This window comes from Protopterus annectens, chromosome 10.part0 (genome assembly GCF_019279795.1).
Source record: "Protopterus annectens isolate FY-2018-M chromosome 10.part0, PAN1.0, whole genome shotgun sequence".
NCBI classification, from domain to species: Eukaryota; Metazoa; Chordata; order Ceratodontiformes; family Protopteridae; genus Protopterus; species Protopterus annectens.
In genome coordinates, this window is record NC_056744.1 from 159,102,335 (window position 1) to 159,117,340 (window position 15,006).

The 15,006-nt window shown below is 37.9% G+C and overlaps 1 protein-coding gene across 1 annotated transcript in view; it reads right to left on the reverse strand.

Annotated features, from left to right (window-relative positions):
• SDK2 (sidekick cell adhesion molecule 2) overlaps nucleotides 1–15,006 on the reverse strand; it is a 1,526,639-nt gene that overhangs the window by 557,418 nt on the left and 954,215 nt on the right. Inside the window, exons 18-20 of the mRNA XM_044085131.1 lie at nucleotides 7,927–8,122; nucleotides 1,879–1,977; nucleotides 1,602–1,793 (exon numbers count right to left, since the gene is read on the reverse strand). Coding sequence (XP_043941066.1) covers nucleotides 1,602–1,793; nucleotides 1,879–1,977; nucleotides 7,927–8,122 — 487 coding nt within the window. The remainder of the gene's footprint in view (nucleotides 1–1,601; nucleotides 1,794–1,878; nucleotides 1,978–7,926; nucleotides 8,123–15,006) is intronic.

Below are 15,006 nucleotides of genomic sequence, written 5' to 3' on the forward strand. Positions count from 1 at the left end.
ACAATCTGTCATCTAATGGGGATGATATAATGGATTTTAGCTATTCCGATACTGGCTGGGTAAACTACTCACTTCAATGCTCCATTGTTAGAGGGGGGGGTAAAATACACATTTTGTATATCATGACTAGACTTATTTTTGTAGAATATGTTTAAGCAGTTTATGCTCATTGAATCAGATCTGTGACACAGAGGGAGACGCTCATGAATTTGCCACAAGTGACCTGAGTTGGATTAGTGGCTAGGGTGCCTGTAGAAAATGGCCTGGGAAGATAGGAGTGAGCAACTGCTGCCAGCTTGCCCAGTCTAGGGAAAAGCAAAAAAACAAAACAAACAAAAAAAACAAAAATAAAATAAAAGGCAAAGATGCTTTTTCTCATTAACATTTATAAAACCAATGATAATTACCAGAAAATAAAAAGTCAACCTCGGTTGACTTTTGAAGGCTTACCTAACTACAAATTCAAAATCTGAATACACATTTAACTGTTTTCAGCCTGTGAAAAAAAAATGCATGTATTTGCTTTACTGCTTGATAAACTGAAATAACAGCACAATAGATATTACTTTTTGAAGGGTCATAACTCGGTGAAACTGGGAATAAAAACTTTTACAAAGAACTCACCAAATCTTGATTTCTTAAGCTTCGAGTTTATAGAAATATTTTTTAGTACATGGTATATGAATATTTGCTGAAATACAGACTTTTTGTTGATCCAGAGCATGTGATGCTTAGAAGCTTGAAATAATGCTGAGGGTCTCATCCAACTTCCCAACAGTAAATACTTCATGAGCCAGTACAATGACTTTCACCCACTGAGACTCCCCAGTCTTACTGAGCCTGCCAAACCTTGCTTAACTGAGGAATTCAGCTCCTCAACTGCTGCACATTTAGTTCAGATCAAGCAAATGTCTTTTGAAAAGCACACTCTCAGGGCAGGCATGTGGAGGGACTGCTTTCCCATTTAATTCCTGTGACCTACACTTACCAATTCTCAAGTAGCGCAATCAAGGAAAAAGGGAACATTTAATAAATACACCCTATTTTGTCTCATTCATATTTTGTATCATTTACATTTTGGTGGCTATATCTTAATCATATTTTTGGATTTATTTTATTTTGTTTTATCTCACTCTTTGTGGATGTTTCTTGATTATATGCAATTCACTTATATATATTATACTTTGCAATCTTAACAGTGTGTTGCATTTCATCATTTCTCGGTAGGTTACCATTTATAAATGGCTCTGCTCTGCTCTGCTCAATTACCTAATCATCAAAACATAAATAACACAGCTTGGCTATCTATGACATCACTTTTCCGCTCAGACTTTCTCAACAGATGCATGTAGGTGAGGATAAAGACTGCTAACACAGTCAGGTAAATCAAATACTTCATTCTCTTGACTTTGTATGCAATTCCTTAACTTGAGGTAGGAGACATTATTCACTGCTTTATATAAATATGCAACCTCTTGACAATTCAATCAATTGCTCGCAAAAGATAACGTATTTTGGAAGTTTTTATATGAAATTCTAAACTACAGGTAACTGCGAACATTACCTTGCAATATACGTAACAAATAGCAGGATTTTTTTACCTGGTGGGACTCCTGAGGAGATTGTAGAGGAAGACACTTGCCCTTGGCCCTTTGATGTCATAGCTGCCACTTCAATCGTGTATGTGGTAAGGGCAGTGAGGCCTGTGACTCGATATTCTAGCGTAACATTAGGCAGATAGTGTGTGACACGAGTGTTGGTACGGTTGTACTCTTCCCAAGAAATTCTGTACCCTGAAATGCACAAACATTTTATTGTCAGCACCAAGGAAAGAATAGGAATAGTTAAGGCCTAAATCCAAATCAGAGATACACTAACCAGTAAGAATGCCATTTTTTTCCACAGGTTCCTGCCAGCTTACTTTCAGCGAGGTGTCTAAGATCTCTGTGAAGCTCAGATGACCAACTGGCCCAGGTACTAGAAAAAATACACACACACAGAAGTAAAACAGTGCTAGGGAATGACAACACAGAAGAAAGTGCATCCATATTCTTATGACTAAAAATGGTATCCTAGGTGGTAAAAGACTGCATCATTAATTTCGATGTCAAACTACTGCAAAGATTATTACTCCAATCGCCATAGTGGTATTATAACCTAGGTGTAAAACTTAGTTCTTGTGTCCCTGATTCTTACATACCGACATATGGCAACTGTGAGCCAGTCCACCGGCACATAAGCAGTCTGTTCAACAACAACAGGTGATGTGAATGCCATTTGGTTGGACAGAAATGCTAACTCCCCTACATCTAGCGTGAACTTATACGGTTTCACACAATTAATTAATAGCCCTATACATTATAGCATGACATCAAATTCCTATTAGACTGGATATTAGTATCAGACCCTAGTAAATACACCACCACATCAGTGATCATCGCCCAATTTACACAATCAGACATCTCTCACTTCCATTTAAACAGCATGTTTATAAAACAACACACAACCTTTCCAAGTTTAATCCGGAAATGTTCATTACTAACCTATCATCTACTAACTGGAACTTCCTAAAAATACTTCACATAGATAATGCTGTAATTGAATACAGTAAAACTTTTCTAAATATCCTAAATAGCCTTGCACCTCCTAGAAGGAGTTGACTGAAAACAAATAATTAAATTTGCCTACCCAAAAAGAGTAGAATGCTAATGCAGGATAAAGAAAAAACACAGAAAAAATATAAAACACCACAATATCTTGAGAACTTCAGAATGCTTTGCAATCTTACTAAAAAGCAAATTAATGAAGAAAAAAACTATACTATAATAACTTTCTAAATAACAGTAAAAAAAACCTAAAACATTCTGGACAGCCATTAAAGAAATCCTGCATTCCAGCCATAAATTCAACCCTAACTCCTTTCCCAATAACTCATCACTTGAAACTACAATATAATTTAACTCTTATTTCATAGATAGTATAGCATCTGTAAATAAGGATTCCCCAGCATGTAATCCTAACCCTGCCCAGCAGCCATGTATCACCACATCCACTTTCACCTTCAAACCTGTGCCCACATCCCATATAAAACTACTCTTAAACAAACTCAAATGATGCTTTACTTCACCCGATGACCTTCCAAGCGAATACCTTAAAACAGCAGCCAATAGCATTGCCCACCTTCTCTCAATCCTTACAAATAGATCAATCCAGGAATCCCTTGTTCCTTCTCTCTGAAAAAAGTCACACATTATCCCTCTGCACAAAGAAGAAAATTCAACAGACATCACTAAATTTAGATCTATAGCAATCTTATTCCCCCTCCAAAATCTTTTCAAAAACAAGTGCCAAACTATCTCCTGCAGGAAGAATTCCCGCCCCCTACACAACACGGCTTCCATCTTTCCCACAGAACAAATACTGCACTTCTAACATATACAGATACTGTCAATAAAGCTAGAGATAACAGCAAATTACCTTCTTCCTCCTCCTTATTAATAGACTTGTCTAAAGCCTTCAACAGTTTGTCACAGCAAGCTTCTACTTCGAAGGTCCTCACTAGGTCTCTCTCAGCCAACCCTTCTATGGTTCAAAAGCTACTTGTCCAATAGGTTTCAGTCAGTAAAATGGCACTATACACATTCTCCATACCTCTCAGTCACCACCGGTGTACCTCAAGGCTCCATCCTTGCTACCTTCCTCCTTAACATTCTCACCAACAACCTCCATGCATTCACACAACAGAACTCCCTAATATAGTACGTAGATGACTTCGCACTCATTAGCACATCTGACAATCTGGCACACCTCCAACAAAATTACTCAAGAAGTTTTAACAGCAACAGAAACATGACTTTGTAACTCACAACTCATGTTCAACCCCCCAAAAAACAAGCTACTACTTTTTTCCCCCAAATCTCTCTCCCATGAAAAAACAAAATTTAAAGTCCTCTCTTTTGATAGTACAGCCACTGAAGTCACTTCTCATAATAAATTATTAGGGATGATAGTGGATGATAATCTTAAATTCAACCTGCATATACAAAATTGCATAAGAAAAACTGATAAAAAACTAGGATGCTTTATAGAGCCAAAAACTTTCTCATCAACACAACTAAAACTATACTTGCCACTACTTATCTCCTCCCCACACTTCTTTACAGTGTTCCCATCCTTACTAACTGAAAGGTATTACAAAAATCAAAACTTGAACAATGCTATATTAAAGTGGCTAAATTTTCAGCAAATACACATTTCAGAATCCAACACTGTATAGCACCAAAAAGCCTAAATGGGTTTGAAATACCCCATCAATGAATACATACACAGCTTCTTACCACCTATAAAATTATCCAGAATCCATCTGCTTGTCTGGCACTACAAAACATTGTATTCAACTATGTCCCTAGTCAGTCATTATGATCCAATGACCAAAAACTCCTGTTTGTCCACAAACCTATCAAATCTACTGGACATTGTCTGTACTCGTACCAATGGCTGAATAAATTGGCACTGTGACTTCCTTGGATCTGGATACCATGCCCTTACTTATAAGATGGCTAAACAAAGAATGTTTTTTTTTTACTACCTTTGCCATATGTAAAAGGTCCACCAGAGGTGGATCCAAGGAAGCCTTGTATGCTATGCAAAGGTCACCTCTTATTGACCTGTTTGAGACAGAGTATAGAGACAGGGCTTTAAGGTGATCCATATACAACAATGTGTTTATACCTTGGAATTGCCTGCTAATGAACCTTAGTTAACATTCAAATTGTTATATGTATCTGGTTAGGTACATGCTAAAGGGGGCATTGTACTTAGTGATGGATCTAATAACGGCTGAATAAACTGGCACTATGACATCCTTGGATCTGGATACCATGCCCTTACTTATAAGATGGCAGACATAGAATGATTTTTTTTTTTACTGTCTTTGCTATATGTAAAAAGTCCACCATAGATGGATCCAAGGATACCTTGTATGCTAGGCAAAGGTCGTCTCTCAGTAACTTGTAGGAGACCAATTATAGAGAAAATGCTTTAAGGCAATCTGTATAGGATAATGTGTTTATATCCTGGATTCTCCTGGGAAGGAATCTTCATGGGCATTTCAATTCTTGCATACATCTGGTCAGATACATACAGAAGGGGGCATTATACTAATGATGGGGCTGATAAGGGCTGAATAAAGTGGCATTATGACTTTCCTGGATATGGATGCCATGCCCTTACTTATAAGTTGGGTGACATAAAATGATTTTCTTACTACCTTGACAACATGTTGTTCAAAGTCCAGATTACAGTCTAAACATGTTCCCAGATCCCTGACTACTGGGGTCATCTCCTAGTGGTATCGATGGAGTAATTAGCCTGGGTGGCAGTTTTCTCAGAAGTTACTGTAATCCATTTCATGGCATTGAGTTTTAATCTGTGACTTTGATACCAGTCATTTGCCTGTGTTAAACCCTCTTGTAAGATGTTTGTGTCATGGGGAAATCTATGATAGCTCCGAATTTGCAGTCATCTTAAAACTTGTTCGGTCAAAGACCCTTAACATTAGCTTTTACCTCCAAAAATTAAATGCCAAATAGAAGTGGTCCCATCAAGGAGCCTTGAGATACCCTGCTAGTGACTGGTCTCTTAATGGAGGTGATCCTACCAATCCTGGATCCTGTCAGTGAGCCAGCTGGCAATTCTGTGAATTATGTAGGGGTTTATGCCTAGTTCAGTGAGTTTGTCAACTATACCTGAATGGGGTATTGTACTGAATGCCTTAGCCAAGTCCAGGTAGGGAGTATGCACCATTTTACCCTTATCCATTGCCTTGGTGACCTTCTCAAAGAAGTCCACCAGGTTTTATAGGCATGACCTTCCCTTGACAAAGCCAAACCGGGTTATGTCCGGTGTTTGAAGGTTGCCTATGTTTTTGTTGATCGTTTTCATGATTATTTGCTATGTGGCTTTGCATAATAGACTAGCCAGACTAATAGGTCTGTAGTTTCTGGGGTTGGTTGATGGCTCAACCTTGTGAAGTGGGATAACTGTTGCAGTTCTCCATTCTTGTGGTACAAAGCCTCTTTTGAGACTATAGTTGAAAAGTGACTCAAGTAGTCCTGATAGCTCATGTTTCAAGCTATTTAGGAAGCATCCTAGGGTACTGTCAGAGTCCACTGAGGCTGTGTTTTTGGTCATGGTGCGCATTACCATGACCTGCTCCCTGTTAATAGTTGGGGGGTTATGCTAGTAGGCATTTCATGGGGGAGGTAGGGGGGAGTGGGGGGGGGGTGAAGTCTGAGATGAATTTGTCAGCCAGCCAATTCACCAGATCACTGTGCTCAAGGAAGGTGGCAAAACTGACCACCAATTTGTCACACTGCTGTGTGCTGCCTTTGAGGTTTTAGACACAGCTGTAGAAGACTTTATGGTTGGCTTTAGCCTGTGTGGTTATTTTGAGCTTGTAATTGGCCATGTTGGACTTAATTAGTCCTCTTAGTTTCCTGTTTAGTTTAATTAGAGAGCTCCTATCATTATGGGGTTGCTCTTCCTGATTTTAGTCATGGGTTTTTCCCTTTTGTTATATAACCTGATAAGGTTAGGATTCCAACAGTGTGGTTTGTTTTTAGAGTTTGTTTTGGGCTTGCTTCTAGTTGGTGCAGCAGCCTTTATGGAGCCATTTGCACGGTTGTACAGGATCTCTGTGAACAATTCCACACAGGCTGCAGTTCCAGTAGGCCATCATTGCAAGACATTAAAAAATGGCAATAATTAGCACTTCTTTCTTTCTTCTTTCTTCAGGGCAGGAGGAATTTAGTAGTTTTGCTATGAAAGTGCCCCTGGTGGACACCACTGGAATACAAACTAGATCTGTACGCCTGCTTACAATACATTAACAAAGTGCTTTCAAAGAGATAACTGCCAATGGGAAATTAAAAACCAAAACAAAAAAATATGAAATGGCTAAGACAAGTCAGCCACTAGATATGCCTACCAGTGTGGTGTTGGAGGTAGGGGTGGGGTCGGCGTGTGTGTGTGTGTGTGTGTGTGTGTGTGTGTGTGTGTGTTTAGATCTTACACCAAAAGCCTGCTACTGCCATGAGATACGAGCCCAGGATATCAGCAACCATGCATCCCCTAAAGATGAGAATGACTAGACTACCAGGCAACATATGTTAGGTCTCTAAAAGTCTTTAGAGGACTCTAAAAATATCATTATCAATTTGTGCATTGAAGCTATGGAGCAAGTGTTCCTCTGAAATGACATGAGAAATAAACAGAACAAATAGGAGAACAGACAGGTCTTAGATAAAATTTCCAATAAAGCTTTCACACAGAGTTCACTCTGCAAACTGACTTTTATAAAACAACAATAAACAGTTGGAAAGGACTGTGGGGGGAGAATGGCAAATCAAACATGAACACATGGTGAGTAATGTATAATGGAGGCACAGATGGCTTTAAAATGACTGCAATAAACACATTCTGGTATTAATGTGTGCAGCAAAGTAGTATGTGTGACATGATGAAGGAAATAAACATTTCTGAAACAGAACATCACAGAGTGCTGTTTCTCTGTTATTGCCTGGACTTCAGACCTCCAGCCTTCGCTGATGGTCAAGACCACATTGGGTTTAAGAGCGTTCCTCCCTTTCTCTCTTTCTTCTTGAATATTCAGATTGATATGCAGATATCTGCCGGCAGTCAACATGGTAAACTGACTCTGCTCCCAAACCCAAGTCGCCAATACCATGATCATTTAGTACAGTGTAAAGAGAGTTGTTTTGTACCTGGAAAAGGTAAAGGGCCTCCTGTAATTAGAACACTTACATGGCTAGGAAATGCAAGAGTATAAAAAAAATCCACTAACATGCACACATTTTCTGAATGAATTAAATAAAAAGTATTAATAAGCAGTCTTGAATTACATACTGTCCTCATGGGTGCGAATCAGCTGTGGGATGCTGCGAGGACCATCGCCTGGTGTTGTGAAGCACAACACTGATGTATAGTATTCCGTGAACTTCTTCAGTCCTGGGATGTAGCCCACGTGAATACTGTCTTGGAAATTTGGGCGCACTGTTACCATAATAATGTCATCATCATGGGCAGGTTCCCAAGCTAACAACTGTAGAGTTATAAAAAAAAATAATTTGTATCTGCCAGACAGCATTTTATTGCACTGTAAGCTGCAATTATGTACATTCTGCATTCAAAAGATAATTGCCCATTTCACTGACAAAATATCCACATAAGCAGAATAAATGAAGGACACAACATTCTTTCTGAACCACTAATAAGCCTTTAGGCTAAATGCCTTCGTAAACTCTGAGATGAAATAGTAATACAGTTCTCAATGCAATTAACAGCATAAAAGAAAAACATCTAAAAATGATGCTTTTATGATTCCTTGTCTACTGCATAAACTTGATAAAGCCTTGCATCTGTTTCTAATGGCTACAGACTGCTGTATTGTATGCACTGACAGAACATGTATCTGTAATTCATTCTCCTTTTTGTCTAATAAATATTTTATACTGCAACTATCAGGGAGCTTATTTAAAAAGAATCTGGTCAGTCCATCATCATTGTGGGTAGTAATTACTATTTTTACATCCACACCACCATCTTCCTAATCTAGTGCAAGTTAGACTAAGTTTTCTAAATTCACAATAACTTTTTACAGAACTAGCTCTCTAACGTAATCATAAGGCTATAGTGCTTTGACAAAAGACTGACACAAACGAACATGCAAAGCATCCGGAAGCCTAATAAGGATGAGCCATTTCTAGACATACTTTGTATTTAGTCTCCCTACCCATTTATGGTCACTACAATGTTCCTAACCTCAGTGAAAATGCTACGTCACTGACTGCTTTTACAGACGTAAATGACAGATAATTGAGAAGAGTCAGGCAAGCTATAAGAACTCAGGATGCAAGTTCTGTACAGCTGTGTACTAGCAAATTTTGAGCAAACTGCTTATTCTTCGTGGGTCTATTACTTCTATGCTAAAAAATAAAGATGCTGACCTTCCAAACAAAAATAAATTATACCATATGTCTCAGGAGTTGTACATTCTGGAGGAATCCCTCATTTTGGCTCTCAGATAGCCTGTATATTACAGAGAGATGGCAATATTTTGCCATGGCCTATGAAGAGCACAGTTTTATAATAATGCATAAGGACATGAAGTCTACAAACTATTAAAGCCTTAGTGCACTTGATTTTATAGAGTTTTCCACTTAAATTCACAAGTTTAATCAAGTTACTTATTGTGTTACGCATTTTGGTGAAGGAATGTATGTCTAACACATCTCCCAATTTAGTAATGTAACAAAAACAAGACACTGTAGTGGGATATCTCTAAGATGGCACTGTGGTTGAATGGCATACACTAAAGTATAGTGAACTGAAAATAATCTTTTGTAATCTGTTTTGACTCGATAATGATTCTCATGACTTTGGAAAACAGGCTATGATGCCTGGTGGGTGGAGGGGCTCTGCTTGAAGACAGTATCTAGTGAAAATAAGTTTCCAGCAGCTACTAAACTTGGCAAAATAGTGGACTTTGCCTTTGTGCATGGCAACAGTATGTCTCAGACTGTGGCCGAATGAATGGGTAATCAGCCCACTGACTAGTAAACAAATATTTCTTACAGATGTGTGAGTTCAGAATGCTCTGGCTAGGAGCAGGTTTTGATAATAAAGAAATTCATATTAGGGAGACTGAATGCATGTTGCAATTGGCTTTGCATGATATGTTTGGCTTTGTGGATCCTACCAAAGTTATATCATAGTTTTTGTACTTATATTACTTTCCTAAGTCTAAGTTGTAATGTTGTATAAAAGGTAGAGAGGAATTAGAGAAGAGTTTGTTAATTAATTTAATAGCTTTTAATTACAAAATGCCAACATCTGTAACAAATGATCAGGTCAGAGGTAGGGGAAGCCAACACAAAAAGTAAAAGACAGTTTTAACTGAACTGTTAAAGGGAGTGGCCTTTTTCTTTTTTTGCCTAAAATGGTCCTTTTAACTTGTGTCCATCATACTTGTATTTTGTTGTGCTGCCATTCAGACTGGTGCTATCAATTAAGCAGATATTGATTACTGTATTTTCTAGAAACTGTTCCTTATTTCACAGTCACAGAGGTAACACCCGACTCAAAAATACATTTTCCCTCTGCCATGGTCATATTATATCTGTGACTAATGAAGAAACACTAAGAAAAAGCAACACTGGATGGAAGGCAAAACAGTACTTTCAACTAAAAGGCAGAGTGCACATAAGTTTACCTCATAACAGCAGGACATTTATCACCAGTAGACAAGTATGGAATACATTATGCAGAATGACCAGTTTAGGACAACCTTTACCTTTTACCAGGAGCAAGAAATGCCTGATTGCCCACCCCTCACAAAAGTAAATTAAAGCTCATTTTTGATGGCCCTCACATATAAGCATTCTACTCAGCTCTTGTCAAATGAAAAGTGTCAGAGGTTTGTGACTTGGGAAGGATCGGGCTTAACGTACGGCAATGCAGCAGATTAGACCGGCAGTGGTAATTTTTGGGCATAGGCACCAAGCCTCACTATAATTTAATATTAACCTGTGTATTTGTCATTATATTTGTTTTTCTTCGGACTAAATAAGAATACAGAGAAAACATACAGAAGCACACACATGCATACGCACACAACTGTTCTTTTTAGTATGGATTAATAAACAAGTCATGTTATTTTAGCACTGAGACAGTTAAATAGCCGACTGTGTGTGACTTTACTACCTCAGTCCGAATGAATTCATAAATGCTTTATACACCTACTAAAAGCAGAACCAACCTAAATAATTTCACTGAATTTGCATATATTTCCCACATCAAACTACATGAAAGATGTATGTATTCTGTATAAGATGAATGTAAGAATATTGCTACATATGATCTGCTATTACTAAACTGGTGCTGAAAAACTGGCAGTACTAAAATCAACAAAACCAAATGAAAAATCTTTCACAGGTGCAAGTTATACAGGCCATGACAGTCTTTACTCCCATCTAGTGGTTTTATCAATTCTGGCAGTATTAACATTGATTATGTGTTGGGAGTGCCTTCTGTGTGGAGTCTGCATGTCCTCCCTGCAGTCGAGTAGGCGTTCGAAAGACATGCGTTGAATGGGTGTGCCTTCGTTGAAGGTTGGGCATCGGGCTGGCAACTCGACACCATAAAAAACAACTGCCAATCATTAGCGGACCGGAGTTCAGCTGTGGCGACCCCTAACGGGGAAAAGACGAAAGACCAACAACAACAACAACATTAACATCGATTATTTCTACTCAAAAAAAACTACTTTATAAAAATAAATACATTATATGAATATATGATAATTGTTTACATTTTAAGCAGTAGTGCTACAAGGCTGACTTTGTATTACAAGGTTTCCATGGTGATAGCAGATATTTCATGTCATGATAAAGGCTCCATGATATTACTGACATAATTTAATTATCCAGTTAATTGAAAAAAAAAATGCCTCATTTGTTGAAACAAATAACATGACTTACAGTTAATCACACAATTGTCAGACACTAGAAGTCAAATAGCTGCTCTAAAGAAAACATCTTCTGTTTTATCATTTTTGAAAGCGATTCACTTTATAAGTACAAGCATAAAACAGATCTTAGCCAAGAAATGTGAAGGCTGCCATGAACAGTACTAAACTCTCTTTTTTTAAAAGGTCAAATTTCTAAACTCTGAGACAGGCAACCTCTTGACTGGCAGATGGTCAGAGGTCATAACATTAAAAAGTTCAGAGTTAGTTACTAGACATGCAGACTAGGACATTACTGGAAAGCCCAGTCTGGATTCTCAATTGCCCCAAAGCACTGCCTGGTTAAGTGACTTGCTCAGAATCAGGAAGGAGGAAAATGGAAGTCGAGGAAATCAAACCACAGGCCACAGGAAGCAGCTCCCATTTACCCGACTGCTTCTGTATAAAAGAAAAAGAGCACAAACTTGGCTTATTTTCTTGGGGGAGGCTGAAAGCCCTCCTCAACCTATGTACTGAGGCTTTACACACTGCACCATAACTATTTGATCATCTATGAGGTCAAAACGCATCAGATGAATAAGAACAACCCCAACAAAACCAATCAGTGTTTTGACCAGCTGTGTACTCAAGTACAGCTGAATGTAGCATGAAACACAATTGAGAATTTTGCTGGGCTTTACCAGGCAGCTGAATCCATTTACGTTCCATGAAACAAGTTTAATAACGTTGCCTCATATCAGTGTAAAACATGCATAGTTCCTGATAATTTATTTGGAAATTTCCTACCCACTGACACATAACTAAATAAAACAAGCAGCTCTGTAATATTAACACACATCAACACAGCCATCTCCAAATGCAGAATAAAGGAAACTGCACTGAACTGAACATACTGGAGCCCTGATGCAACTAAAACTTACAAGCCATGCTAAAACAGCAAAACATTCTATATAATGTCTATAAAATATATCTTTTTGCGTCCTGTGTTTCACAGAAGTAGCACACACAGGGCATCATTAGCATTTTAAGTGGCATGCCACAGAGCAGGGGTGTGGGAGGGAGCAGTCTCAGGAGCTGTTTGCTGCTCACAGTCCAAATGGTTTTCTGCACAGGTGGTGTCTGAGAATGACAGAAAAGATAAACACCATGACAAACTATTATAATAGTGTCCCTTAGGCACTAAGGACTTAGAGGCTTGTGAACACACATGCAGAAAAAAAAATCTTTAAGCTGTGTAATGGTGAAAAATAGAGAACACGTAAACAAAGTAAAATATTCCCCCATGTTAAGAAAATGCAATATATTCATTCCATACAGGAGAAAAGAGAAAAGATTCATGTAGCTGCTGTCACCAAACTAATTACATCTTCCACTTAAAAATATGTTTTCATTTTTTATTCTTGTGTTTGTTAATTGCTTGGGCATGCACAGTTCAGCCACACTTTGTATATTTTAATATTTCTTGATTAGCTGTTCACTTTACGTTACGGTTAATTTTTTTATGCTTTTGTTTGCTTGTACAGCATTTATTTCATGTATTTATGACAGAAGACTATACTGCCTACACTACATATGAAACTTCCATGAAGTGGTTTCATTATAAATGATAGAACCTTTGATGAAAATGAAGCAATTAAAAATAGACTCAGAAGTAGAAATGGTGCACCAAAACCTATAACACTAAATGAAAAATGTATAAAGCATTTCTTTAAATGGAACAAGTAATAATAAGGTACTGTCAGACTTCACATTTCATTTTCATGTTGTCTTAAAAATGCAAATTGTAGAACTGTAAAACTAATGTGGCCCCTGAAAGGGAAATGAATCAAAATTATAACATAACATTTCTATACTTTTGTTCTTGCAGCTTAGACACTTACGGCAGGGCAGAGTACATGAATGCATAACCAGCAACCCAGATTCAACAAGCATTGTGAGACGAGACGTGTGTGTGTGTGTGTGTGTGGGGGGGCACATGACACTTCTTGATGCAATATTGCTTATATCCCTTTTGGCTGAATTTTACAGCTTGAAGTAGTAATTGCTTGTCTGCTATTGCCCCCTTCACATATTTATATCTGTCTGTGCATGATGGCTATACTGTTTTTGATATTCTCGGAGAGAAGCCACCGTGAAAACAAATCAACAGCTTTTCATTCTTTGTGCTGGTGCAGGCAGCTTGTCCCTTTGTAAAAAATGCTTATTTTTCTTGTTACTTTGCTTGTAAACTTCACAGTCTTTCTTAAGTACATGTTTTACAATATGATATACACTCTAGCTGTTTGATTTAAGCTGCTTTCGACGTGCAGCTGTGAAGTAAGGTGACTGCTTTTTAGGAATTGTAGAGGATCTTATGGGTGGCAGGAGGCTATGACTAAATAGTTGCTTAGCAGCAAGGGAAAGGTATGAAAACATCAGATGCAGGTTCATACTGCTGTTAAGATGACATACAGGCATACCTCTCAACTATCCAGATTTTTTTAGAATGTCTAGATTTTATCTTTATATATTTTGGTCTCTTACTCATAAAATTTCTGGTTTTCTAGCAAATCATTCAGCACTGAAGACATTAAATAATGACATACATTTGAGTTTTAGACTTCATATCTTTCACAGAATGCATGCTACTGAAAAAACAGCTTGATAACTTTCTAGATTTATAAGAGCAATATTTAAAATGTGTCCCTGATTTTGGATCTTTGCCCACCTATTATTTTTGTCTTTGTCCAACTTTCTTGCTCTAACAGATTGAGAAATATGCATACAGGGGCTCACTGATGTAGAATCATCCAGGAATTTGGTTAGTATCATTAACTGAATGTGTAAAACACTGCAGAAAAGGACTTGGAATTGCATGTGAAAATCTTTTAAGTAAAATTTCCTGGCTCCCTAGACGATTGGGTCTGCTGATTCACATCTCTACATTGTGCTACCACAAAATTTGAGTGCCGGTAGGCAGTATACCCTCAAGACAAACAGCATCATTTACCATGTGATGTGAGGTTTGAGATACATCTAAGGAGAAGGCATATGGGTCAAATGAGACATAAAGGCACCAAAGACAAAGGAAAACAGAGAAAGCATGTTGTACATATCCTCTCCAATACAAATGATTCAAGTCTTACAGCCTGTTTTCCTGTCTTCTGTTAGGTACTTGGTTTATCCCACAGGTACATAAGTAATATGGATGTTTTTTATCAGTAGTTCATTTGACATAGCCGCATGTCTTATGTTAGAATGGATAAGGTTTGTGGAGTCCCTTTCCGTTATCCTGGTCTGGTAGCATACATTCTGGGCATCAGGTCATTCTGACCTACTGCATAGTACTGATATAGACACTGCTAAAGTAATCTGTACTTTCACAACAAAATCAATGTTAAACAGCCTAGTTTGATTGAATACAGACCTTTTGTAAGTAAAACTGGAATATTAACTATATTTACTAAGACCAGTAGTAGCTA